At 38.1% G+C, this 27,751-nt stretch overlaps 1 protein-coding gene across 4 annotated transcripts; it reads left to right on the forward strand.

Moving 5' to 3' along the window:
• Positions 1–16,240: 16,240 nt before the first annotated feature.
• LOC124794623 (zinc transporter 7) lies at positions 16,241–27,576 on the forward strand. 4 transcript variants are annotated; one of them, XM_047258116.1, is made up of 3 exons: positions 16,241–16,383; positions 18,574–18,642; positions 24,381–27,576. In XM_047258116.1, the coding sequence occupies exon 3, from the start codon at positions 24,417–24,419 to the stop codon at positions 25,461–25,463; it is 1,047 nt and encodes a 348-aa protein (XP_047114072.1). In that variant the 5' UTR covers positions 16,241–16,383; positions 18,574–18,642; positions 24,381–24,416; the 3' UTR covers positions 25,464–27,576. The 4 variants fall into 4 exon arrangements, with proteins under 4 accessions (XP_047114072.1, XP_047114074.1, XP_047114071.1 ...); XM_047258118.1 differs by having other exon boundaries at positions 18,577–18,642; XM_047258117.1 differs by lacking the exon at positions 16,241–16,383 and adding an exon at positions 16,602–16,775.
• The last annotated feature ends 175 nt before the right edge of the window (positions 27,577–27,751 follow it).

The raw sequence follows: 27,751 nt of genomic DNA on the forward strand, positions 1-27,751 counted from the left end.
CCCTGAAATTGATAGCAGTGAGATTTTTGGGAAAAATTTGATTGTATATCGAAAGGATAGGAAAATGGGAAATGGAGGTGTTGTATCTGTCGCAGTAGACAAAAAACTGGAATCCACAGAGGCAGAAGTTGAAGCTGTATATGAGATTGTTTGGGCAAGACTACTGAGTGGTGGACATAAATCGCCCACTAGACTCACCTCCTGATGTAACCGAAAACTTCAGAGAAAACCTCAGTTCACTTGAGTGTAGGTTCCGAAATCATACTGTAATCTACAGCAGACACTTTAATCGTTCAACAGTCAACTGGGAAAATTACAGCTTTGTTAGTGGTGGGCCTGATAAGACATCCGGCGAAACATTATTAAATGTCTTCTCTGAAAACCACCTAGAACAGATGACGAAAATCTGTTGGATCTAATGGCAACAAATAGGCCTGACCTTTTCGAGGATGTCCACATCAAAACTCGTATCAGTGACCACGACACAGTTGTGGCAACAATATTACCCAAGTACAAAGGACAACTAAAACAAGCAGTAAGATGTACACTGTTAGAAAACTAGATAAAAAGTCAATAGTGTCATATATCAATGAGAAACTTGAAGCTTTCAGTATAGAGCAGGAGGATGTAGAGCAACTACAGCTGAAGATTGAAAGAATATTTTACCATGCACTAGATAGGGATCTACATCTACATCTACATTTATACTCCGCAAGCCACCCAACGGTGTGTGGCGGAGGGACCCAACAGAACAGTTCATAATGGGACAGAACCTCCATGGTACATAGTCACTGTAAAGAAACGTCTCATGAATCAGAGATTACTCTGTAATAGGTGTAAAATAAAGCATATGGCCACAGATAGAGAGATGCTGAAAGAAATGCATTTGGCTGTCAAGAGTGCAATGTGTGATGCCTTCAACGATTACTGTAGCAGAATAATGTCAAACAATGTTTCACAAAACACTAAGATATTCTGATAGTATGTAAAGGCTGTTATTGTCTCCAAAGTTAGTGTCCAGTCCCTAGCGAGTGACAAAGGAATTAAAACTGAGAGGACAGCAAAAAAAGCTGAAACAGTCAGCTCCATTTTCAAATGTTCGTTTACAAAGGAAAACTCATGATAATTGCCTCAATCCTTGTACTACTGAAATGATGTATGCAATAAATTGTCAGTGGTATTGAGGAACAGCTGAAATCGTTGAAACTGAAAAAAGCTCCAGGACCCGTTGGAATCACTATCAGATTCTATACTGAATTTGCGGTTGAGTTAGCCCCTCTTCTAAGAGTAATCTATCGTAGATCCCTCCAACAAAAAACGTGCTCAGTTCTTGGAAAAAAGCACAGACCACGCCTGTCTACAAAAAGAGTAGTAGAAGTGATGTGCAAAGCTACCATCCAGTGTTCTTGACATCGATTTGTTGTAGAATCTTAGAAATTCTCAGCTCAAATATAATGTGCTATCTTGCACAGTATCACCTCCTCAGTGGCAACAAGCATGAATTCTGAAAACATCGATCTTGTGAAATACGACTCACACTTTTCACGTATGACACACTGAAAGCTTTGGATCAAGGCAGACACGTAGGTGCAGTATTTCTTGATTTCCGAAAAGCACTTGACTCAGTACCGCACCAGTTCTTATTGTTAAAAGATAGATCATACGGGGTATCAAGTGATATTTCTGACTGGATTGAGGACTTTTTGGTAGAGAGGACACAGCATGTCAGACATAAAAGCAACTACAGGTGTGCGCCAAGGGAGTGTGTTGGGACCCTTGCTGTTCATATTGTATATCAATGATCTTGTAGACAATAATAATAGCAAGCTCATAGTTTTTGCAGATGATACAGTTATGTATGATAAAGTACTGTCTGGAAGAAGCTGCATAAATATTCAGTCAGGTCTTGATAAGATTTCAAAGTGATTCAAAAATTGGCAACTTGCTTTAAATGTACTGAAATGTAAAATTATGCACTTCACAAAACGAAAAAACTTAGAGTCCTATAACTATAATATCAATGAGTCACTGTAGGAATCGGCTATCTCATACAAATAGTCAGGTGTAACACTTTGTAGGAATATGAAATGGAATGATCACATAGGCTTAGTTGTAGGTAAAGCTTGGGGTAGACTTCGGTTTCTTAGTAGAATAGTGAGGAAGTTCAATGTCTACAAAGGATATTGCTTACAAATCACTCATGCAACCAATTCTAAAATATTGCTGAAGTGTGTGGGACTGTACTAAATAGGGCTAAAAGGGGATACTGAATATATACAAAAAAGGGCAGCATGAATGGTAAAAGGTTTGTTTGATCTGTGGGGGAGTGACACAGAGATACTGAAGGAACTGAACTGGAAGACTCCTGAAGATAGACGTACACTATACTGAGAAAATCTACTAACAATGTTGTGAGAACCAGCTTTAAACTATGACCCTACTCCCTACATATCCCTAGAAGAAGGGATCGGTTGGTAGGACATGTGTTGAGGCATCAGGGGATCACCAATTTAGTATTGGAGGGCAGTGTGGAGGGTAAAAATCGTAGAGGCAGACCAAGAAATTTATACACTAAGCAGATTCAGAAGGATGTAGGTTGCAGTAAGTACTGGGAGATGAAGAAGCTTGCACAGCATAGAGTAGCACGGAGAGCTGCATCAAACCAGTCTCAGGACTGAAGACCACATCAACAACAACAGGGATCATGTGGATAAGACTAGAATATTTGCAGCATGCACAGAGGCATTCAAACATTCATTCTTCCGACACTCCATAAATGAATGGAATGGGGAGGAATCATAATAACTGGTGCAATTGAAGGCACCGTCTGCCATGCTCCTCGTGGTGGTTTACAGAGTATAGATGTAGATGTAGGAGTAGATCTCATATCTGCACAAATCTCTTGTCCACATTATAAATATATATATACTCTATGCTCCACATGGTATGATCTGTCCACACCAGTGATCACATAGATATGCACAGAGAGATCATAGTGCATTGACAATAGAGTATAAATATCTATGAAGTGAGCATCCAGATGCACAGAACGAGAATTGTGTCTGCACCATCTCCTGCGGCTCAAATTGCTTGATTGTGGGACACATTTTAGCCCATAGAACTTAGTATATTTTTAGTGTAATTACTTCACTGCTACAGATGTATCTCCTTCAGAAGTACGGTGTACCATGAAACTTAATGTTTTACAGACATCTTAAAAGTTTGATACCAGGAGCTGAAGTTGGTTTAAAGATGGCTTGGCTTAAAGATGGCTTGCTCAAAAACAAGCATAATCTATTACTATAGGTTATCCGTCTTGAGCTGACTGCAAACTAATTAAAAAGAATTACACCAGACACATTTCGCTTTTATTCACAAAGTATCTTCCATGGTTATTTTGTAAAATAGCATTGTTTGGTGTCGATAGGCTTCATTTCACATCTGCACTTGGTAGTTTTTGGCATTCTGCAGTATTTCCTGTGCTGCACTATTTACAATTGACTTTCTTTACATAATCTGCTCCGTCTTTCTTTCCTAGTAGTGTTTGGTGTCGACAGGCTTCATTTCACATCTGCACTTGGCAGTTTTTGGCATTCTGCAGTATTTCCTGTGCTGCGCTATTTACAATTGACTTTCTTAAATTGTTTTTCATTCTGCACTGCCACAGTATTTATGCTTGTTCGTTTGCTTTCGTTCGCGTTGTGAGTGTTGCCAACCTATGAAAAGATTTTGTATGTGTGTGTGTGTGTGTGTGTGTGTGTGTGTGTGTGTGTTTGTCAGAGAGAGAGAGAAATTGTCCTGTGTGTAGGTAGAGATGTGAGAGGAGTGGAGGTGGTTATATATATATATATATATATATATATATATATATATATATATATATATATATATATATAAAAACAAAGATGATGTGACTTACCAAATGAAAGTGCTGGCAGGTCGACAGACACACAAACAAACACAAACATACACACAAAATTCAAGCTTTCGCAACAAACTGTTGCCTCATCAGGAAAGAGGGAAGGAGAGGGAAAAGACGAAAGGATGTGGGTTTTAAGGGAGAGGGTAAGGAGTCCTCTCCCGGGATTGGAATGATTCCTTACCCTCTCCCTTAAAACCCACATCCTTTCGTCTTTTCCCTCTCCTTCCCTCTTTCCTGATGAGGCAACAGTTTGTTGCGAAAGCTTGAATTTTGTGTGTATGTTTGTGTTTGTTTGTGTGTCTGTCGACCTGCCAGCACTTTCATTTGGTAAGTCACATCATCTTTGTTTTTAGATATATATTTCCTACGTGGAATGTTTCCCTCTATTATAACCATATATATATATATATATATATATATATATATATATATATATATATATATATATATGCCAGCGTTTCATAGGTGGCAGCGCTCACAACGTGAACGAAAACAAACGGACAAGGATAAACACTGTGGCAGCGTAGAATGAAAAACAGTTTAACAGAGTCAATTGTAAAAAGTGCAGCACAGGAAATACTGCAGAATGCCAAAAACTGCCAAGTGCCGATGTGAAATGAAGTCTGTTGACAATAACCAATGCTAGCAAGAAAGGAAGGAGCAGATTACGTAAAGAAACACCGTACGTAGCTTGTAGACCAACTCTATAAAGAAAACGCTGTTTTTAACCTAAAACAATCAAAAATGGACAAACGAATGTCTTCAATGTACAGAATAACCATGGAAGATGCTTTGTAAATAAAAGCAAAACGCTTCTGGTGTAATTCTTTTTAATTAGATTGCAGTCAGTGCAAGATGGATAACCTATAGTAACAAATGTTAGCAGCTGCTGCCAAAGATGGCCAAGCAAACTAGCTTAACTAGCATAATCATCTGTGGGGACCTCAGAGAAGTCAGATGATGTCAACCATGACTATTCAAATGTTTTGTACAGTTATGGCATGACTTCACTAGTAAACTGCCCCACTAGAATAACCAAGCAAACTTTGCATACCATTGCAACTTCAGAAAAAATATATGGATAACCAGAGGTATCAAAAAATCCTCTGAAACTCTTAGGAATCTCGCTTCAATCAAAAATAAACAGACTCACCCAGCCTTTATGCAACTTTATAAAAACTACAAGAGAATCTATAGAAAGGTGTTACTAGCTGCTAAAAAACTCACAAACCATAAAATACTGTTGCAGGTAGAAAAAGAAAGGCAAAGTAGATGGGAATATTATCAAATGGGAAACAGCAAATACAGGGCAAAAACTTTTGCATTCACAAATTGAGAACAAAAATAGACACATGAACAACCCAAAAAAAATAGCTAACTTTGTAAATGTGTACCTAAACAGTATTGCTAAGAAATTACAACAAAACTTTCCAGACATGTTGTCTTACCCACCCAGAACCACCCCCAAACTCAATGGCACTCTTATCTGGCAACTGAGAAAGTGGTCATACAAGATAGACATCAATTAAAAAATAAAAAATCAACTGGTCTAGCTGAATTCCCAGATTGTGTCCTTAAAAAATGTGCAAATTCCATAAAAGCTCCATAAATAAAAATAATGAATCATTCAAATCTGGCTGTTTTCCTGAGCACCTAAAACAAGTGAAAGTAATACCCATACTTAAAAATGGTAATGCTGAACATGCAGAAACCACATAAAAATCCCTCTACGGTCCACCATTTCCAGAATTATTAAAAAAGTAATGAAAAATAGGTTAATGCAGTATTTAAATAATATTAACCTTCTTTGCTAAGAACAACATGTTTCCAGGCCCAAAAGAGGTACAGAATCAGCTATTGCACAGCTTACAAAGCTCATTTGTGAGGCACAGGATAAAGGTAATCATGTGAATGGAATTTTCTTGGACTTATCAAAGGCATTTGATAGAGTGGACCACATAATTTTATTACATAAAGTAGAGTTACAAGAAATAAGGGGTGTGGATAAGAAGTGATTTAAGTCCTACTTAGAAAAAAAGATGCAGCATGTTGAGATTTCACATACATCAGAAGGATTTCTAGTAAAACACTTACCAGATCCCAAAAATAGTATATTATGTCCAATCCTTTTTCTCATTTACATTAATGATTTTCTGCAGAGTATCGGATGTGGGGAAAATACTATATTCTGGTGACAACAACATAGTGACCACAGCCAAAACTCCACACACAGTTGACAGGAGCTGGCCAGAGTGGCCGAGCGGTTAAAGGCGCTACAGTCTGGAACCGCACGACCGCTACGGTCGCAGGTTCGAATCCTGCCTCGGGCATGGATGTGTGTGATGTCCTCAGGTTAGTTAGGTTTAAGTAGTTCTAAGTTCTGGGGGACTTATGACCACAGCAGTTGAGTCCCATAGTGCTCAGAGCCATTTGAACAGTTGACAGGAAAGGTTAATGCAGCCCTCAAAGATGTTCACAAGTGGTCACTGACAAATAAAGTAACTTTAAACATGAAGAAAACTTATTGTATGCACTTCCAGTTGAATAAAAGTTACAATGATGGTAAATTAATAATTAATGATGATGTCTTAGAATGTGTAATGGATACCAAATGTTTGGGGTGGAAGGCTGATTGTCAGTTGAATTGAACTGAACATGTAAAAGATTTAACAAAGAGACTATCTTAGTATGTTATACTCCATGAATACTTGCACCAATGTGCAATTTTCATGCCTCAAAATGGCATATTTTATATACATACACTCAATCTGCAGTATTGGAACCATGTTTTGGGGAACAAGGGATGGGAATATTCAGTCTGTCTTCAAGGTACAGAAAAGAGCTGTGCAGATAATAACAAACAGCAGCAGTAGGGCCCATTGTACTGATTTATTAAAAAAAACTAGACATCCTGACTGTCCCATGCGAATACATTTTCCAGACTGTAATGTATGCAAGGAAAAATACTCATCTGTGTGCTACAAACAGCTCAATATACGTGACATGAAACTAGATCCAGCCACTACTTATACCTAAACAGGAAAAACAAGTCCAAAACACAGAACAGTATGCTATATAATGGCCTAAAACTGTACAACAGGCTGCCACAGGAAACAAAAGGTGTAAACCAACTTCACATCTTTAGCCAAAAGCTAAAAATTTATTTATTAAGGAAAATTTGTTATATGGCAAACGAGTATTTAGAATAAATGAAGATAGCTACTTAGTAGACACAGATACCACATAGGCCTGTATAAAGCGACAGTGTGTGGCATAAGTAATAGATACAGAGCCCATGCCTACCACAGTAGTACAAGTTTATATGCCAACTAGCTCTGCAGATGACGCAGAGACTGATGAAATGTATTATGAGATATAAGAAATTATTCAGATAGTGAAGGGAGACGAAAATTTAATAGTCATGGGTGACTGGAACTCGATAGTACGAAAAGGAAGAGAAAGAAACGTAGTAGGTGAATATGGAATGGGAGTAAGGAATGAAAGAGGAAGCTGCCTGGTGGACTTTTGCACAGAGCATAACTTAATTGTAGCTAACACTCGGTTCAAGAATCATGAAAGTAGGTTGTATACATGGAAGAAGCCTGGAGATACTGGAAGGTATCAGATAGATTATATAATGGTAAGACAGAGATTCAGGAACCAGGTTTTAAATTGTAAGACATTTACATGGGCAGATGTGGACTCTGACCACAATCTATTGGTTATGAACTGTAGATTGAAACTGAAGAAACTGCAAAAAGGTGGGAATTTAAGGAGATGGGACCTGGATAAACTGACTAAACCTGAGGTTGTACAGAGTTTCAGGGAGAGCATTAGGGAACAATTGACAAGAATAGGGGAAAGAAATACAGTAGAAGAAGAAGGGGTAGCTTTGAGAGATGAAATAGTGAAGGCAGCAAAGGATCAAGTAGGTAAAAAGACGAGGGCTAATAGAAAGCCTTGGGCAACAGAAGAGATATTGAATTTAATTGATGAAAGGAGAAAATAATACAACAATGCTATAAATAAGCAGGCAAAAAGGAATGCAAACGTCTCAAAAATGAGACTGATGGGATGTGCAGAATGGCTAAGCAGGGATGGCTAGAGGACAAATGTAAGGATATAGAGGCGCATGTCACTAGGAGTAAGATAGATACTGCCTACAGCAAAATTAAAGGAACATTTGGAGAAAAGAGAACCACTTGCGTGAATATCAAAACCTCAGATGGAAACCTAGTTCTAAGCAAAGAAGGGAAAGCAGAAATGTATTTCTTTATTTGTATTTCTTTATTGGGCCTGTAAATCGTGTTTTGGTACATATTTTGCACAAACGATGTATGACAAGTCAGGTTGGTACAGTATATACATCATCATACACATTGTTTTTTTTTGAAAGGATAAATAATTAAAAATTATTCAATACATGTTGAACATTGATGACAAATTTAATATAATAAAATAAAATGATATACTTATTAAGAATATTTTAGCAATTACACTACACTTTTCTGGTACTCTAAAAACTCGGAAACAGAATAGAAGCAGTGGTCAAGCAAGTAATCTTTCATTTTCACTTTAAACTTTTGTAAATTTTGCATATGTTTCAAATAGGATGGCATGTGATTGTACAGCATTATGCCAGTACGATACACTCCTCTCTTACGAATGTTTGTACTTACTGTATTGACATGCAAGTAATGCTTCTGCCTAGTATCATGAGGGTGGTAATCACAGTTGTACTTGAAGATATTTCCATCTTTTAAAATACTTCCTTTTGTGAAATTTTATATTTCATACATATATAAGCAAGGCAGAGACAGTATCCTGAGATTTTTAAATATTGGTCTACAGGAGTCTCTGTACTTAGCATGGTTTATTATTCTAACAATCTTTTTCTGTAGCCTAAATGTTTTGTTTGTATATATGGAATTCCCCCAAAATATAATGCCGTACATTAGCAGTGACTGAATACTGCCATGGTACATTGAAATCACAGATGCATGGCTTGTATTTTGTGCAAGGATTCTTACTGCATAAGTAAGTGTGTTTAGCTTTTTATTTACATGGTTAAGATGTGTCTCCCATTTTAGGTTTTGCTGTATATGTATACCTAAAAATTTTGTGTCGCTCACAGATGAGACAGTTTTTCCATCAATTTTAAAAATTGGTCTTGCAGGATGTAGTTTCTGTGAATTGTGGAAATGTACTGTCACTGTTTTTTCATTATTTATTATTAGCTTGTTTGTTCTGAACCATTGTGTCAAATTTTGTATTATACCTGTAGCTGTTTTTTGTAGGCTTTCCTCATCACGTGATTGATTAGGATATTTGTGTCATCTGCAAAAAGTACTGTTGTCCCTTTAGTTATTTTTTCTGACAAATCATTAACATAAAGAATGAAAAGAATTGGCCCAAGGACTGACCCTTGAGGAACTCCATATGTAATGTTTTGTGCATTACTGTAAAAATTACAAATTTTTTGTGTTTTTATGTCTTTGTATTTTATTTGTGTGATCTGTTGACGGTCATGGAGGTAGGAATGTATCCACTTGTTTGGTAGGTCTCGTATTCCATAATTACCTAGCTTCTGCAACAGAGTATTATGATCAATTACATCGAAGGCTTTACTAAGGACAAGAAATATGCCACACACATGTTGCTTATTATCTACTGCAGTTAGAATTTAACTAAGAAGGTAAAAATAGCTGACTGTGTTGATCTGCCAGTTCTGAATCCGTGTTGTGCATCACTTATTATGTTTTCTTTATTTAGAAAGGCTGTCAGCCTTCTAAGAAATAGTTTTTCAAGAATTTTACCAAAGCCTGACAATACTGATACAGGTCTATAGTTTGCAGCTTCATGTTTGTCCCCTTTCTTGTACAGTGGTGTCACGTTTGCCATTTTCAAATTTTTCGGGAATATACACTCACGAATGATGAATTGAAAAAATCCGCTAGTGGTTTTATGATAGATGTTACACTTGCTTTGATGATAATATCTGATATTTCATCATCCTTTTTATAATGACAGATAATTCCTCAGGTGTTGTTGGAGACATGAATAGGGTTCTTGTAAGAATTTTTGTATCTGACTGGAGTGAATTGCTGTCTGGTTGTGAGGTGTAATGTTTGGTAACCAGGTGGTGTGCAACATTAGAAAAGTAGTTGTTAAATTTATTAGCCACTACTGTGGGTTGATTATTTTATTGTAGTTTTCATGAAGTTCTATATTTTTGTGGGCTAATGATGTAGTACCTGTTACTCCAGGTTGCTTTAGTCTTATTCCTGGAATTTTTTATTTGTTTGTCATTTTCCATTTTCTTTGCTTTTGTTATAACTTGTCTAAGTATTTGTTCATATTGTTTAAAGTAGTTGATAAATACAGGATTTGTGGTTTGCTTTGAGTATTCATATAAGTTCCTTTTATTCTGGCATGATATTTTTATTCCTGTTGTGATCCATTTATTTGGTTTGTGCACAGAATTTATATGTGAAATTTGTTTAGGAAAGGCTATTTCAAAATAATGTTAGTAGGTGGCCATAAATTTATCAAACTTGTCATCTGTGCTGTTTGAACTGTAAACATCAGTCCAGATTTCTCTCCTCAAGAGAGAACAAAAGTAATCTATGTTTTCATTATTAAACTTCCTCACAATAGTTCTAGTTTTCTGGGCTTTCGTGTTTCCTGAAATGGTGATTGTTAGTATTTGGGCATTGTGATTAGTAAAACCAGTGTTTGCAGTCTGTGTGTTGCAGATATATTTATCTGTGTTTACAAACACCTGATATATGGTTGTTGCAGAAGTAGTGGTTATATGTGTTGGGTTGGTTACAGTTGGTTTTAGGTTAAAGGACTTCAGTAAGTCTTTGATTTCATTTTTAAATTTACTGGGTTTGGAGAAATCAACATTGAAATCTCCACATATGATAATACTTTTTTTAAGGGTTTTGAAGTCCTCTAACAGCTCTTCCATATGATTATAAAAAACATTTTTATCGCCATCTGGTGACCTATACACACAGATGACTACAGAATTGCTAGTAGGCAGTTCTACTATTGAGAGTTCTATGTCTCTTTCTTTAGATAAGCTGTCAAATTTGGTTATGTTTGTGAAGTCTATATCTACTCAAACATATATGCAGCTACCACCACGCCTGAGTACTTCTCTACAAAATGTGGCAGCTAATTTAAACTGAGGTAGGTATGCTAGTTCTATCACGTCTTTATTTAGCCAGTGCTCAGTAAAGCATAAAACAGAAATATCACTCATATCATTTAACAATATTTGTATTTCATTTAGTTTATTGGAAAGAGACTGAACATTCTGATGGAACAATTTAAAGTATGAAGCAGGGACTAAAGTGTGTCTTGCTTGACCACTTATCTCTTTTTTACATCTAGTATTGTTAGCTATAAAAAACCCTCCTTGATTTGAGGTGTGGGTGGTGTATTCTTGCTAGCTGGTTCCCTGGATTCTGGGCCCTGCCTTTCGTGTGCTGTGGTGCTTCTAATGGTAATCCACTTGCCAAGTAGCATTTGTTTCATTTCAGGAACTTGTATTGCACTGGTTTTCACATTGTATTTATTTTGGTGCAACACTGGTTTCTTCAGGTAGACTGGTTGATTCAGAGATACATGCATCTGGTTTGTACGATTGTTAATTTTAATTAACGAAGACTGTCTGTTGAATACTGGCTCCTTCCCCTGTCTGTTCAAGTGGAATCCGTGACGTGTGAATTTATCATGAGACAGTCTTTCCATTTCAAAGTTTATGGAAATTCTACTTTTTTGGCAAGATTTTGAACAGTTCACTGTTTGCACTAAATGATGATTAACCATTTCAATGGGGAATGAGTATACGGAGGGTCTATACAAGGGCGATGTTCTTGAGGACAATATTATGGAAATGGAAGAGAATGTAGACGGAGATGAAATTGGAGATATGATACTGTTTGAAGAGTTTGACAGAGCACTAGAGAATGTAGACGAAAATGAAATAGGAGATATGATACTGTATCAAGAGTTTGACAGAGCACTGAAAGATCTAAATCGAAACAAGGCCCCAGGAGTAGACAACATTCCGTTAGAACTACTGACAGCCTTGGGAGAGCCAGGCCTAACAAAACTCCACCCTCTTTTGAAAGATGTATGAGACAGGCGAAATACCCTCAGTCTTCAAGCAGAATATAGTAATTTCAATCCCAAAGAAAGCAGGTGTTGAAAGATGTGAAAATTACCGAACTATCAGTTTAATAAGTCATGGCTGCAAAATACTAACGTGAATTCTTTACAGACGAATGGAAAAACTGATAGAAGCCGACCTTGGGGAAGATCAGTTTGGATTCCATAGAAATGTTGGAACACGTGAGACAATGCTGACCCTACGACTTATCTTAGAAAATAGATTAAGAAAAGGCAAACCTACGTTTCTAGCATTTGTAGACTTAGAGAAAGCTTTTGACAATGTTGACTGGAATAACCTCTTTCAAATTCTGAAGGTGGCAGGGGTAAAATACAGGGAGCGAAAGGCTATTTACAATTTGTACAGAAACCAGATGGCAGTTATAAGAGTCGAGGGCATGAAAGGGAAGCAGTGGTTGCGAAGGGAGTGAGGCAGGGTTGTACTCTCTCCCCGATGTTATTCAATCTGTATATTGAGCAAGTAGTAAAGGAAACAAAAGAAAAATTCAGAGTAGGTATTAAAATCCATGGAGAAGAAATAAAAACTTTGAGGTTCGCCGATGACATTGTAATTCTGTCAGAGACAGCAAAGGACCTGGAAGAGCAGCTGAATGGAATGGACAGTGTCTACAAAGGAGGATATAAGACGAACATCAACAAAAGCAAAACGAGGATAATGGAATGTAGTCGAATTAAATCGGGTGATGCTGCGGAAATTAGATTAGGAAATGAGACACTTAAAGTAGTAAATGAGTTTTGCTATTTGGGGAGCAAAATAACTGATGATGGTCAAAGTAGGGAGGATATAAAATATAGACTGGCAATGGCAAGGAAAGCGTTTCTGAAGAAGAGAAATTTGTTAACATTGAGTATAGATTTAAGTGTCAAGAAGTCGTTTCTCAAAGTATTTGTATGGAGTTTAGCCATGTACGGAAGCGAAACGTGAACGATAAATAGTTTAGACAAGAAGAGAACAGAAGCTTTCGAAATGTGATGCTACAGAAGAATGCTGAAGATTAGATGGGTAGATCACATAACTAATGAGGAGGTACTGAACAGAACTGGAGAGAAGAGAAATTTGTGGCACAACTTGACTAGAAGAAGGGATTGGTTGGTAGTGCATATTCTGAGGCATCAAGGGATCACCAATTTAGTATTGGAGGGCAGCATGAAGGTAAAAATCGTAGAGGGACACCAAAAGATGAATACGCTGAACAGATTCAGAAGGATGTAGGTTGCAGTAGGTACTGGGAGATGAAGAAGCTTGCACAGGATAGAGTAGCATGGAGAGCTGCATCAAACCAGTCTCTGGACTGAAGACCACAACAACAACATGTCATAATTATAAATATTGTAAGAACTGCACTATAAAAATTGTAACAAAATGACTTTTAAACATTGTTAGAACCCATGCATGTTTTAGTTCATAAGACAAAATTGACGACATCTGTAGAATTTGCACTGTTATACAGATGAATAAACATATCAGTAAATCAATATGAAGAGTAATTGTGCTTTTTTGCCAGTGTCATAGCTCAGATTCCACTTTACCTACGTTTCTTCAGTAATGGGATAAGAGGTGATAGCCAACAGTATTTTTTAAAAGTTTTTTGTTGTACTTATCCATATTGTAGTATCTCTGCTCTAATTAATTACGTTACAATGACACTGTAGGAAGGGCCGAAGAGTCACGAAAATAACACATTTGGAACTAGGAAATTGTTACACTAAATACAGTAAGAGATTTGGATTACTTACTTGCACATTATTATTCACCATTTTTATTTATTTATCCTGCTGCTTTTTATGGCCAAGTAAAATATTTATAACATTCCTTCAACAACTCGTCAGAAAAGTAAAACCATACGCTATGTACAAAATAAATAAAAAAAATACAAGATCAATGCTCGAATTCGGGAGTGATAAAAGAAGTGACAGCCAATAATATATATTTTCGTTTTCATTTGCACAGATTCACATTGCCAAATCAGTTATAATTAACTACGTTACAGTGACAATGTATAGGAAACTCTCTCATGCAGAACTACTTAAATACAAATCAGGGAATAAGAACCAACATAAATTGGAGGAAATTAATCAGACCATCACGATAAATTTTATCTGCATCTGAACATAGCACAAAAAGTGTATACACTAACTGGCAGTTTACACAGACACATTTACATATTTATGTAGCACTTGCCTCATAAACACATGGCCATAAGATCACAGAAATTATCTGTACAATACAAGACTTTATAATACGGTGTCTCTATATTTTTCAACATATGAAATGCCTCATATCAATATGACATTTACTATTATACCTTTCTTGTACACACCTACGAAAAACAACAGGTCCTCCACTCACTCAGTCCTCTTCACACCCACAGCAACGACAATATTGTACTACTGTTACTAAAGTTAACATGTACATAAAAGTATATAAAACACGAGGAATATGTGCAGTATTCAAGTTTTGCTGTTACTGCAAAATTTTAGACAAGCAGTATCATGCCGAAATCACGTGACTAGCCTGGTTTGACGTTGTGAACATGTGTAATAGACAACCCCCCCCCACACACACACGGTATTGACCGACCCTGATACAGAGTTGGAAAAAAGAAAAAAATCGTGCGGAAGATATATACACCATATGATCAAAAGTATCCGGACACCTGGCTGAAAATGACTTACAAGTTCGTGGCGCTGTCCATCGGTAATGCAGGAATTCAATATGGTGTTGGGCCAGCCTTATCCTTGATGGCAGCTTCCAATCTTGCAGTCATATGTTCAGTCAGGTGCTGGAAGGTTTCTTGGGAAATGGCAGCCCATTCTTCACCGAGTGCTGCACTGATGAGAGGTATCAATGTTGGTCGGTGAGGCCTGGCACGAAGTCGGCGTCCCAAAACATTCCGAAGGTGTTCTATAGGAATCAGGTCAGGACTCTGTGCAGGCTAGTCCAGTACAGTGATGTTATTGTCGTGTAACCACTCCGCCACAGTCCGTGCATTATGAACAGGTGATCGATCGTGTGAAAGATGCAGTCGCCATCCCTGAATTGCTCTTCAACATTGGGAAGCAAGAAGGTGCTTAAAATATCAGTGTAGGCCTGTGCTGTGATGATGCTATGCAAAACAAAAAGGGTGCAAGCCTCCTCCGTGAAAAACACGACCACAGCATAACACCACCGCCTCCGAATTTTACTGTTGGCACTGCACACAGTGGCAGATGACGTTCGCTGGGCATTTGCCATACCCATATCAAGCCATCGGATCGCCACATTGTTTACCATGAGTCGTCACTCCACACAACATTTTTCCACTGTTCAATTGTCCAAAGTTCACACTCCTTACACCAAGCGAGGCGTCGTCTGACATTTACCGGCGTGATGTGTGGCTCATGAGCAGCCGCTCGACCATGAAATCCAATTTTCTCACCTCCCACCTAACTGTCATAGTACTTGCAGTGGATTCTGAGGCAGTTTGGAATTACTGTGTGATGGTGTGGATAGATGTCTGCGTATTACACATTACGACCATCTTCAAATGTCGGCAGTCTCTTTGTCAGTCAACAGACGAGGTCGGCCCGTACGCTTTTGTGCTGTATGTGTCACTTCACGTTTCTACTTCACTATCACATCGGAAACAGTGGACCTAAGGATGTTTAGGAGAGTGGAAATCTCGCGTACAGACGTATGACACAAGTGACACCCAATCACTTGACCACGTTCGAAGTCTGTGAGATCTGCGGAGCGCCCTATTCTGCTGTCTGACGATGTCTTAATTACTACTGAGGTAGCTGATATGGAGTATCTGGCAGTAGGTGGCGCTGCACCTAGTATGAGAAACGTACGTTTTTGGGGGTGTCCTGATATTTTTGATCACATAGTGTTATGTTGTATAATAAATGCAGAAAATAAAATAAAAAACGTGTGGTAAAAACGAGTCAACTTTATGAGAACCAAATCAATTATGACAAAGAAAGCGTTTTCTGTGAGGGCGAAAATATCTATTAAGGTGAAATTCAACGAAAATGTTACAACCCCGCGGGAGTTTCGATCAAAAGTTAATTAAAATCTGGTTACAAATTTTCTAATGTTGGTATCGTTTGAGGCAGTCATCGTTTTAACATGGCCCAGGTGGGGAGGGATTTTGGCATCTGACGTTTACTGAGGAAACGGGGAAGTAATGTTCACCGTTAGAGACTATGAAAAACCAGCGAAATGGGCCGTGTAAATGAAAACAGAAGCCAAAATTCGTGTCCTGCTTCGTGAAGTGGTATGTTTTCTTTTTTGTTTAAAGAAAAGAACCGTGGACTCTAACAGTATGTATATAGCGGCTTTTTGGTTATGTGACAGGCTGTGAAGAATAATCCTGCGTTGTGGTAAAATGCGCTGTGCAAGGAGTGTATTGCTTGCCGGCGTTTTGCATGCCAAGGCCCATCAGTCTCAGTGACATCGAACACGTGGAACAGAGGGCAGATTAATTGTAACGAAAGTTGTTTATGTGCCATGTCAGCAGTTGGTTCCTAGAACGGTTCTATGTCAGCGTATAATAGCAGCGGTAGTGTGGATTGCGGTTGCAACACATTATTAATCTTCATAAATCCAGAACAAATAACTCTGTGACAATGACTATGCACATGAAAAAAAATTTAACACGGATTACCGGTGTGTGTGGAGTCGGTCTGTTTGTGCAGTACGGACTTATCCAACAGCCCTAAATAAATGAGAATATTATTATTATTTATTATTATGTGTTTTGTATAAGGAGACGTCGGGTTTTTCTTGTGCTGCCTGTGAAATATGTGTATTCCAACCTGTTTCGTTGTAAAACTATCCAACTAAAGAACTTGTAGATCGTGGGTGGGGTAAAGTATTTGAATGAAAAACCTCCAGTGCCGAACTCATATTCAGATTATGGCGATTTTAATGAACTCTTTCCATATAATCCAGCGGTTTTTAAAATTGTTGTTGTTGTTGTTGTTGTTGTTGTTGTGGTCTTCAGTCCTGAGACTGGTTTGATGCAGCTCTCCATGCTACTCTATCCTGTGCAAGTTTCTTCATCTCCCAGTATCTACTGCAACCTACATCCTTCTGAATCTGCTTAGTGTATTCATCTCTTTGTCTCCCTCTACGATTTTTACCCTCCACGCTGCCCTCCAATGCTAAATTTGTGATCCCTTGATGCCTCAAAACATGTTCTACCAACCGATCCCTTCTTCTAGTCAAGTTGTGCCACAAACTTCTCTTCTCCCCAATCCTATTCAATACCTCCTCATTAGTTACGTGATCTACCCACCTTATCTTCAGCATTCTTCTGCAGCACCACATTTCGAAAGCTTCTATTCTCTTCTTGTCCAAACTGGTTATCGTCCATGTTTCACTTCCATACATGGCTACACTCCATACAAATACTTTCAGAAACGACTTCCTGACACTTAAATCTATACTCGATGTTAACAAATTTCTCTTCTTCAGAAACGATTTCCTTGCCATTGCCAGTCTACATTTTATATCCTCTCTACTTTGACCGTCATCAGTTATTTTACTCCCTAAATAGCAAAACTCCTTTACTACTTTAAGTAGGCCTACTATTTTTTCCAGTTGTCGAATGTTTTGTAACGTTTATTTAGAGTATCAGTTGATTGACTAGTTTTGTATTTGGCCCCATTTGACTACAGTATGGGTAAAAGTCAGCTTAATCCATTGCCTTAAAATGTTCAACCTATACTTTAAAATTTCAAACAAAAATTTGGCAAACATGATAGTGATTTTGTACACACACTTGCCTGCTTATTTATATTTAGGTTTTAAAGGTATTAAAACCTATTCTTTAAATCACGTGACAACAGTACAGAAATGTAAAACACATTATAGGATACTTACAAGAATTTACATTCAGCTGTAGTTTTATATTTAGGTAGGCTATGTGACAATAATTACAATCCATACATAATGATAAAAAGTATTCCCCACCATTTACATAGCTGGTCTTCTACATTTTATCATTATTTCAGAAACATGTCATATTGCTCCACAGGTTCTTAGACGCTTTGCCAGTTAAGTACCTGAGGGTGAATGGCATTTTTCAGCATCTGTTTCTTGTATTTCTCAGCTGGCCTTTATTTCTTGTGTTATGCGGACATCTCCATTGTTTTTGTGATCTAAGCCTATGCTCTTTTGGTAGTGAAGCTTTTACTCTATATGTGTATTGATGGCAATTTTAGATTTTGGAATGCACTTCTGCATGAGTCACTTTTTTTTATTCATAGTTGTTCTTTTTGGTCTCTTGTTTCCAATACTCTTCATTTTGCATTCATACTGTTACATCTTTCTTCCTCACAGTAGCTCCATACTGTAGTATGATTCAAAATGAGCATGGTAGACCTACACTGTACATATAAGCTTGTTGTTGGCATAATGTGCAAGTGGTTTCATAATAAATAATATGGTGCTTAATTTACAGCAGACACTGTCTACATGTTGTCTCCATTGGAGTTCATTGTCTAACAAAGTGCTCAAAAAATTTACACAGGTAACTTCTTCCAGTTTTGTTTCATCTATAGATATGGAGTGTGCAATTTATCTTGACCATCTCAAATAACTTTTTTCTCTAGGAAAAAAGTGTAAAGCAAATGTTTAGCTATGAAGGGGACATTAACTGGCATGGTTTCCATTCTTATAACTGTGTTTGTTATGATGTTACAACCTTATTACTTAAGAGTACTGCAGTGCTGTACTACATGTACACATTTTGTAATCAAGAAAACTATATTACAGTTACTATTCTGCTAACAAATATTCTCCAGTGATAAGTAGCATTTCTACCTTCTCGTTGTTGGTATACATTATGCTCGCAAACTGAAAATAATTGACTGAACTATTGGTGTGTGCATTTTCCTTGTTGTTCCATTCCCTGCTGCCAACTTAGAGTTATGGTAACTGCACTGTGTGCTTAGTAGGGCCTACTGAAGAGTTAGTCAGTTTTGTGGTACTTGTTTTAATAGTGTCATGTTTATGAAAATGGTGTACTGTGATATGTTTCTGATCAATTCTTGAGGAGAGACTAGTTAAAATATAGGGTGCTATTTAAACACTACATACTACACTTCATATCTTTGTAACAAACAATGTTACAAGAAAGTTAATGATGCTGGTTAATGTCTCCCTGATAGCTACACATCATTTGCTTGACAGATTTTTTGTTTTTCTTCTGAGTGATTACGTATTTGGTCCATCCTTTATACATTTTTCTTTATTAGTGTAAATGATGAATATCGCCTTTTTTATACTTATAATTGCAGTTCTCTGAGCCACTGCTCCATGTTATTTTTTAGAGTAAATGGGCTACTTTTAAGAATTTCCAGATTTTTTTTCCATATGATTAATAGTGTCATGTATCAGCGTACAGTGATTTTATTTCCTTCTCACTGATTTTGATATTGTTTCAAGAACCAGCTTTAAGTGTTTAATCTAGGAATATAACACAGCCCCTTACATACCTTACATATTGCTCCGACAGGGGGTGTGAGAACGAGATGAGTCTAATTACAGCACGCACAGAAGCTTAAGCCATGATTTGTCAATCTGTCCATATGTGTGACCCAAGTTTCAGTAGAAATATTCATCTTTGAATTTTGAAAAGGGTGGATTGATCAGTTTCCCCACTGAAAACAAGAGCATTTCATATAGTATACCATTTTGAACATCCTTCCTTTGCAAAACTGGATTTTCTGCATTGATTGCTCTGAAGACAAAATAGAAATCACAACTAAATGCCGAAAAAGAATTCATTTCAACTTTCCTTCAAAAGACTCCAGACCCTAAGGAGTCACTGATAATTGCGAAACCGGTTTTTAATTTGGTACTGAAAAGTTACTAGTTAAGTACATTGTGCAGTGCTGATACAGTCCCATTTATAAGCATATTATGTTAGTGTAAATGTGAATTTTAATTTTTTATTATGTTGGAATTTATTTTTCTTTTCTTTCAGTAAATTTATCAATTTTTTTTCTTTTTGATAAGCTCAAACCACCTTCCACATGGTGGTGCACCGCACAGGTTGAGAATTGCCGATTTAAGCGATAACTCTCCCCACACTTCATATGTAAACGGAATGGTAAACATTTGCAGAGTATGAATGTAGGTTGTAAATAAAGAGGCTGAGCAACAGTAGACTTGCCAAAGATCTCCTGAGACATACTATATTTAAATTTCAGATTTGCATTAAGAACTTATTGTTACTGGTTTTTGTTGCCAGTATACAGATTTTATCTGTTGTGCTGCATATCCACATATGCCATAGCTCTCCAGATTTAAAGTATAGCTGTGTGGATGACTGTGTCAGAAGCTTTAGTCAAATCCAGAAATACAGCAGACAGCCTACATTTGTTCCTTGGTCTAATGAATCTGTAATATTCTGTCGGGTTAGTGACAGCTGTTCCTGCAGATTTCCCTTTTCTGTTTTTGTAGTTTTTTGTGCTGGAATCAGAATGCTATCTTCCTGTAGGAATTTAATTGATCTTCTGTGCATAAGCATCTCTAAGAAACCAGACATTAAAGGTTTGGAATTACTTTACTTCATCTTGTGAATGTTGCAGTTCCTGTTTCCATGCTTTTGCAGAAGGAAAATAAACAAACCCACTGAAGATAGCACAAAAAGTGCTAAAACATATCTGGGTGAAAGCAAAACTACAAAGGTGTCTTACATAAGGCAGAATTCCACTCAAATTGTTTTGCTTATTTTTATTTTAATGCAAATAGAAATGAGCAGCTTTCTGTATCAAAAAAGTGCTTCCGCACACTCACCTTCTACATGCTCCCCAAAATCCACAAACCTAACAATCCTGGGTGCCCCATTGTGGCTGGTTACCGTGCCCCCACTGGAAGAATCACGGCCCTTGTTGACAAACACCTGCAACCAATTGTCCAAAACCTAGCCTCCCACCCTAGAGATACTAACCACTTCTTGCACCAGCTCTCCACCATTCCCACACCCTTACCTCCCAGGTCGCTACTCATCACTGTAGACACAACCTCCTTATACACCAACATCCCTCATGCCCATGGCTTTGCTGTGATTGAACACTACCCCTCCCTATGCCATGCAGATTCCAAACTCACCACTTCATTCCTCATTCACCTAACCAACTACATCCCAACCTGTAACTACTTCACCTTTGAAGGGAAGGTACACAAACAAATTCGTGGCACAGCCATGGCCACCCACATGGCATCCTCCTATGCCAACCTCTTCATGGGCTACCTAGAGGAAACGTTCCTAGCTTCCCAAAATCCCAAACCCATAGTCTGGTTCAGGTTTATTTATGACAGCTTTATAATCTGGACCCAAACCCAGGACACCTTATCTTCATTTCTCCACAATCTCAACACCTTCCTTCCTAACCACTTCCCCTGGTCCTCCTCCACCCATCTTGCCACCTACCTAGATGTCAATCTCTTCCTCTCAGATGGCTCCATTCACACCTCAGTCCACATCAGACCCATCAGCCAACAACAGTACCTGCACTTTGCAGCTGTCACCCGTTCCACACCAAAGAATCCCTCCCATACAGCCTGGCCACCCATGGCAAATGCATCTGCAGCGATGAGAACTCTCACGCCGATTATGCTGAAGGCCTCACAAAGACCTTCACAGACAAGCAATACCCCCCTGACCTAATACACACACAGATCTCCCATGCTACACGTGATCCTCACACCCATCCCAAGAACCAGCCACAAAGAAGCCCCTCCCTTGTCACCCAGTAGCCCCTGGGACTGGAATGACCAAACCATGTTTTTCGTTAGGGCTTTGATTACCTATCATCATGCCCTGAAATGAGGGATACCCGACCAAAGATACTTCCATCCCCTCCCAAAGTGGTGTTCCACTGCCCATCCCACAACATCCTAATCCATCCCTATGGAACACCCACACCCAATCCCCTGTCACAGGGATCGTACCCTTGTGGGAGACCGAGATGCAAGACCTGCCCTATCCACTCACCCAGCACCACCTACTCCACTCCCATCACAGGCTTATCCTACCTCATCAGAGGCCAGGCCACCTGTGAAAGCAGCCATGTTATATACCAGCTCTCCTGCAACCGCTGCACAGCATTTTACATTGGTATGATAACCAATCGGCTGTCAACCAGAATGAACGGCCACCATCAAACTGTTGCCAAAAACAAAGCAGATGAAATATTTGTGTTTCTGCAAGATGAGTCAGTGGAATATGTGGTGTCATATATGCTCAACTATGCGGACAATGTACATGAGGAGTACAGTGATGACGATACATGCTTAACAAGTGAAAGAGATATTGAAACAGGTGTTGAGCCATGTAGTTTGTCATCCTTGTTGGACAGGGAGCCACAAATCCTGTCTCCATTGAAGTGTAATGAAGGACAATTCTTGTCCAGGGAGTGAGTACTAAACATAATTGTGTACATGAAAGATCATACGCAGCATAGTGCAAAAACTATTATGAACAGATTTAGAATAAGTTCACAGCATTATGACTAGCACGTAAGAAAGACTACGGACATTCAACGAAGGTCAAGGTGCACCTGTTACAAGAACTGATGTTTGCACATTTCAAGGATGCTCGATACAATTTAGAATGTGCATGATAGTGCCCTCCTACATAATGCGCATGAAATAGGCTGTGGTGATTTCAAAAAGCAGCAGATGGTTGCATAACTTCAAACAGTGGTATAGAATTGGAGGACAGACGATAAAGAAATTTCCAACGAGGGTCAGGTTGACGATTTACAGCAAACTGTGGAATCTAACTGAAAATTTGCAGATGAGATAAAAAAAACTTAGCCCACTGTTGAGTAAGGAATTTTTCAACTTCAACCAGTTGGGACTTGAAGAGGAAACGCATATGGAAGGAACTCTGGAAATCAAAGGCACCAAGAGAGTTGTATCAAGATAAACGAACATTAATGCTTTGACACATTCATATACAATTGCGCTGACTGTTAATCTGGATGATAAACTGGGTAGGAAGTTAGTTATTATGCTGTGAGAAGTTGGAGGTGCTCTGCCCCCCCCCCCCCCTACGATTTTTCTCATGTGCATGATCTTGTAAGGACAGTAGGGAATATTTATGTCATAGCAAGCAAGAGTGGGAAAGCAGGCATAAGAGAACCACAACCGTGGAGTGAGCACTGCTTTTGGCCAATAGCTGGTCAAAATAACATGCTTTGGCTTGAGTCCTGGTGTGCCTATAAAACTCACTCCTTTAGAGCAAACTGTCTCTCCTGAAAAGTGTGTGACGTTGCAAGTCATACCACCTGGAGCTACTGTTCAAATTCAGTCTTTGTTGTTGTTTTCCATTCCTATGAAGCATATCGCACTATCTGCAGCTACGCCTTGCTAGGTAGTCAGTTTCACAACAAGCCTGATAACAGTGTGTCTCGCATTCAGTTGTATGCCATCACCAAAATTATTCTAAGAGTATATGCATTCATTAAGAATGGGTGCCTAACTGGGCGTTTGTAACTCCCAAGGCATTCTGCTTCAATATTGATGCTGTGAACCTTTGTGATCGCTGTGGTGTGCTATTTATTTGGTGTTCATGGTGCGAGTTAATGGTTTGTTTTGAACGTATGTCAACGATGTCTGTTTTGTGAAGTGAAGATTGATCTCTACACCTGTCAGACACTCACTTTTTTGCCCTGCTCATGCACATGGTGAGTCATTAGCAGTTGATATTTTTCATGTCATAGTTGTTAACACAGCACTTCCAAATGAGCCTTACTAAAAATTGAATTTGTGATCTTGCACTCAGGGGGTTCTTTGTGACTATTTTCTGAGTTTCTATTTTATCACTGGTTCCAGAAACATTGAGTGAGATCGTTGCTCATGTGTTCTAGGATGTACTGGTTTCCTGTCCCTTTCAAGTTAAAATTTTACAGCATGTGTGGAATTTTTGTTCATTATAGTAGCAATTTTTATTCCATCTGTAGGGTAGTGTCTGCAGTTTTCATTGTCTTAATATTTCTGTTATTTGCACTCTTTTTACTGCAATTTTCAGTGTTAATTATGTCACATGCTGTTTTACTTTCCTGTTTTGAATTTGTTATGGCTCTGTTTGTTAAACTGGCCTTTGCTTCTCTCATTGCCTACTTCCTTTTCTAATACTGTTTGTCAAAGAGCCTGTAGTCTAGACATAAGGTCGATTATTTCTTTTGTAGACGATTAACTATGGTGAACATGCTTCTTCCAACAAAGTTAAGTTAAATATTTTTGTCATTCCAGGAATGAAGAACCACGTTTGGAAACTTAACGTACAACATGTTACCTGTAACACACAAGGATGCTTCCAGATCTCTGGGATCCCGACTGAAAGAGAAGGTCAGCGGATGGGCAAGGCTGATATTTTCAGACCGTAACTCAAGAAATCTTTTTCTCTTTTTGTTGCTAAATCTTTCATTTGCATTCGTGGAATTAGCTTACGGAATATGGACCAACAGTTTAGGTCTCATATCGGATTCGTTTCACATGTTTTTTGACTGCACAGGCCTTCTAGCAGGTCTTGCTGCTTCAGTAATTACGAGGTGGCGAGCAAATGATAAATTTTCCTATGGTTATGTAAGAGCAGAAGTTTTGGCTGGCTTTGTGAATGGCTTGTTTTTGCTCTTCATTGCATTCTTTATTATGTCAGAAGCTGTTGAGAGAGCAATTGAACCGCCAGAAGTGAAGCATGAAAGGCTATTTGTAGTATCTGTTCTGGGACTTGTTGTCAATCTTGTTGGGATTTATGCATTCCAACATGGTCATGGGCATTCTCATGGAGGCAGTAGTGGCCATGGACATTCCCATGGCAATCATGGCCATACACATTCTCATTCTCATGGAAGTCATTCACATAGTCATGACCCTGAGTTGAGTGGCAGCAATTCTCAAATAATGAAAGGAGTATTTTTGCATATTTTAGCTGATACTTTAGGGAGTGTTGGAGTAATTATATCGGCCATCCTGATGCAGATGTTTGGATGGATGATAGCTGATCCTATATGTTCGATGTTCATAGCCATTCTAATTGCATTAAGTGTTTTGGCACTGATAAAGGATAATGTGTTAATATTAATGCAGAGACAGCCAGTAGCTTTGGATCATGTACTTCCTCAGTGTTATCAGAAAGTCAGTCAATTGGCTGGAGTTTACAGTGTGCAAGAACCACATTTTTGGACGTTGTGCAGTGATGTTTATGTAGGTGCTTTGAAACTGGAAGTTTCTAAGGCAGCAGATCCAAAATATATTGTGAGCCACACACACATGATATTTGCATCTGTTGGTGTCAGGCAGTTGTATGTACAATTGGACTATGCTTCTATGTGATTCAGACAATGTAAGAATTGTGTAGGTACCATGTGGTTGTTTCGTTAATGGTTGTACTGTTGGTTATGTTCCAGTTGGAAGGCAGTTGAAGAGCCTTGCAACTGATACAAATTTTATTTGTTGACAGTATTATTGTTGTGTAGGTATATTTTATTCTTTAAAAATGATCCCATAATTTAATGCCTACACTTGCGTTTAAAATCACTGATTACCTGTTTGTATAAACAGAATGTTTTGTTCTGATAATATTAGTAGAGATACTCCGTGAAATTTTTATAATGAGAGAATGAAGAAGGCTGATGAAAATAGTGCCTCTTGTTGACTAAATTGATAGCTGTAGCATTCAACATAGATATTGCACAAATACTGTGCTATCTGTGAACTGTGATTGAATCGTCTGTATTCCACCTGGAGATACTATAACTTACACTTAAAAATTTATGATATTAGATGATGTATTTTGCTGTTAATTGTTAAGCTCTTGAACAAGATGAGCTTTAATAAGTTTCTCCTGTCAGTTTGTGCATTCCAAGTGGAAAATTGCAGCTGTGTTGCGAGCAAAAAGCTGTGAAATAAACTGTGTTGTTTGTGAATTTATATTGTCACCTTTGTTGTTCAGTAACATTGTCTTCCTCTCTCTTTCAAATAATTGTGCTGAAACTTTTAATTTCTGGTACTTGTAAAGTCTCTCTCTCTCTCTCTCTCTCTCTCTCTCTCTCTCTCTCTCGTTTGATATATTTTCTTGTAATCTCAGTTGTGACTGATTCACTGTAAGATAAAAAAAAAAGCCTATCTGGTAGTGAAATAGATTTTTCTGGTGTAACTTAATCATGTCATTGTTAAATGGGTTGACTTAAATGAGCATGTTAAAGCATTGCACACACAACACAAATGTGTGACTGTTAATAAAAAGGCAATATGATGTAAAGGATAGTTACTACTCACACTATAGCGGAGATGCAGAGTCTCAGAAAGGCACAACAAAAAAACTGTCGGAAACTTAGCTTTCAGGCAACAAGGCCTTTGTCGAAAGTAGACAGCTTATACACACTTATACACACAGTCACACGAATGCAACTCATGCCCACATGACCACAGTCTCTGGCAGTTAGAACCAGACTGCGAGCAGTGGGGCTTTATGGGAGAGGCAACTGGGTGGGGTAAGGAGGAGGCTTGAGAGGAGAGGGGTAGGGATAACAGGGTAGGGCGTGCTTTTGACAAGGAAATTGTTGGCTGAAACATACCTTTCCGTCAGTCTTTTTGTTGTGCCTTTCTACATTTCAGCATTTCCACCATATGGCGAGTAACAACTATCCTTTTCATTATATTGTTACATTCCATTCTAGATTTTCCATTGTTTGATTTTGTTAATAAAAAGAAATATTTATATAGCACTGTTTTGTTTGTTTTCTCTACTTGTTTTTCACTATATTAAGATCAATTGCATTATGGTTTGATTGGGACCATCTTTGTAGACCATTAATTAGCAGTGTGTTTGGTGGGATGATGTGAGTTTTGAATTTAAAGTTCAGTTCTTATTTTTTACTTCATTTCTTGTAAATAAGTTGAATATGCAATACTTCGGCATTTGTTAAGTTTTGGGCACTTAAAGGATTTCCATCTCGCCATCTTTAATGGTCACGGAACATAGCATATTCCAATATTAATTTTCATTTTAAATTGCTGCCCGCTGGCCTATTGGGTGCCAGGAAAGAGAGGTGTAGGGGAAACAGTCCCATCTTTCTCACAGAACAACATTGTATTCAGTGTCCACTGCAGTGCAGTGGCATGTTGTTTTATTCAGTAGCTAAGGTTGCCAGAAGGCAGTAACATTCCTTGCCGGCCTGAAATTATGTGACTTCTGCCATTTCATACTGCCCAGAAAAGTGCCAAGCTAAATTGTGCATAACATAAGTAAAATTTATACCAACTAATCTGTAAACAAATGTATTCATTGTGACAGTAATGAATGTAGTTTAATATTTTGTCATGTTTACAATAATTAAAACAGTATAATAGATTTTTAAAATTTTGGGATAAAATTAATTTAGTTATATCAGCCGTGAAAGTAAACATTACTTCCGTAACAGCAGAAGCAAAATGTGACCAGTAATGTGGGTACAGCAATTGTGCTGTGTCCCCATGAAAAATCTTTAAAAAATGAGTTCACTTGAAAGCAGAAAGACAGGCATTCACAGTTGCATGCAGAAAGTACACAAATTGCTGAGGCTGTATACAAAATGATTTAAGAAATAAAGCGTGGCAACAAAGCTTCTCCTCTCACCTAT

Source organism: Schistocerca piceifrons, chromosome 4, assembly GCF_021461385.2.
Source record: "Schistocerca piceifrons isolate TAMUIC-IGC-003096 chromosome 4, iqSchPice1.1, whole genome shotgun sequence".
Lineage (NCBI taxonomy): Eukaryota > Metazoa > Arthropoda > Insecta > Orthoptera > Acrididae > Schistocerca > Schistocerca piceifrons.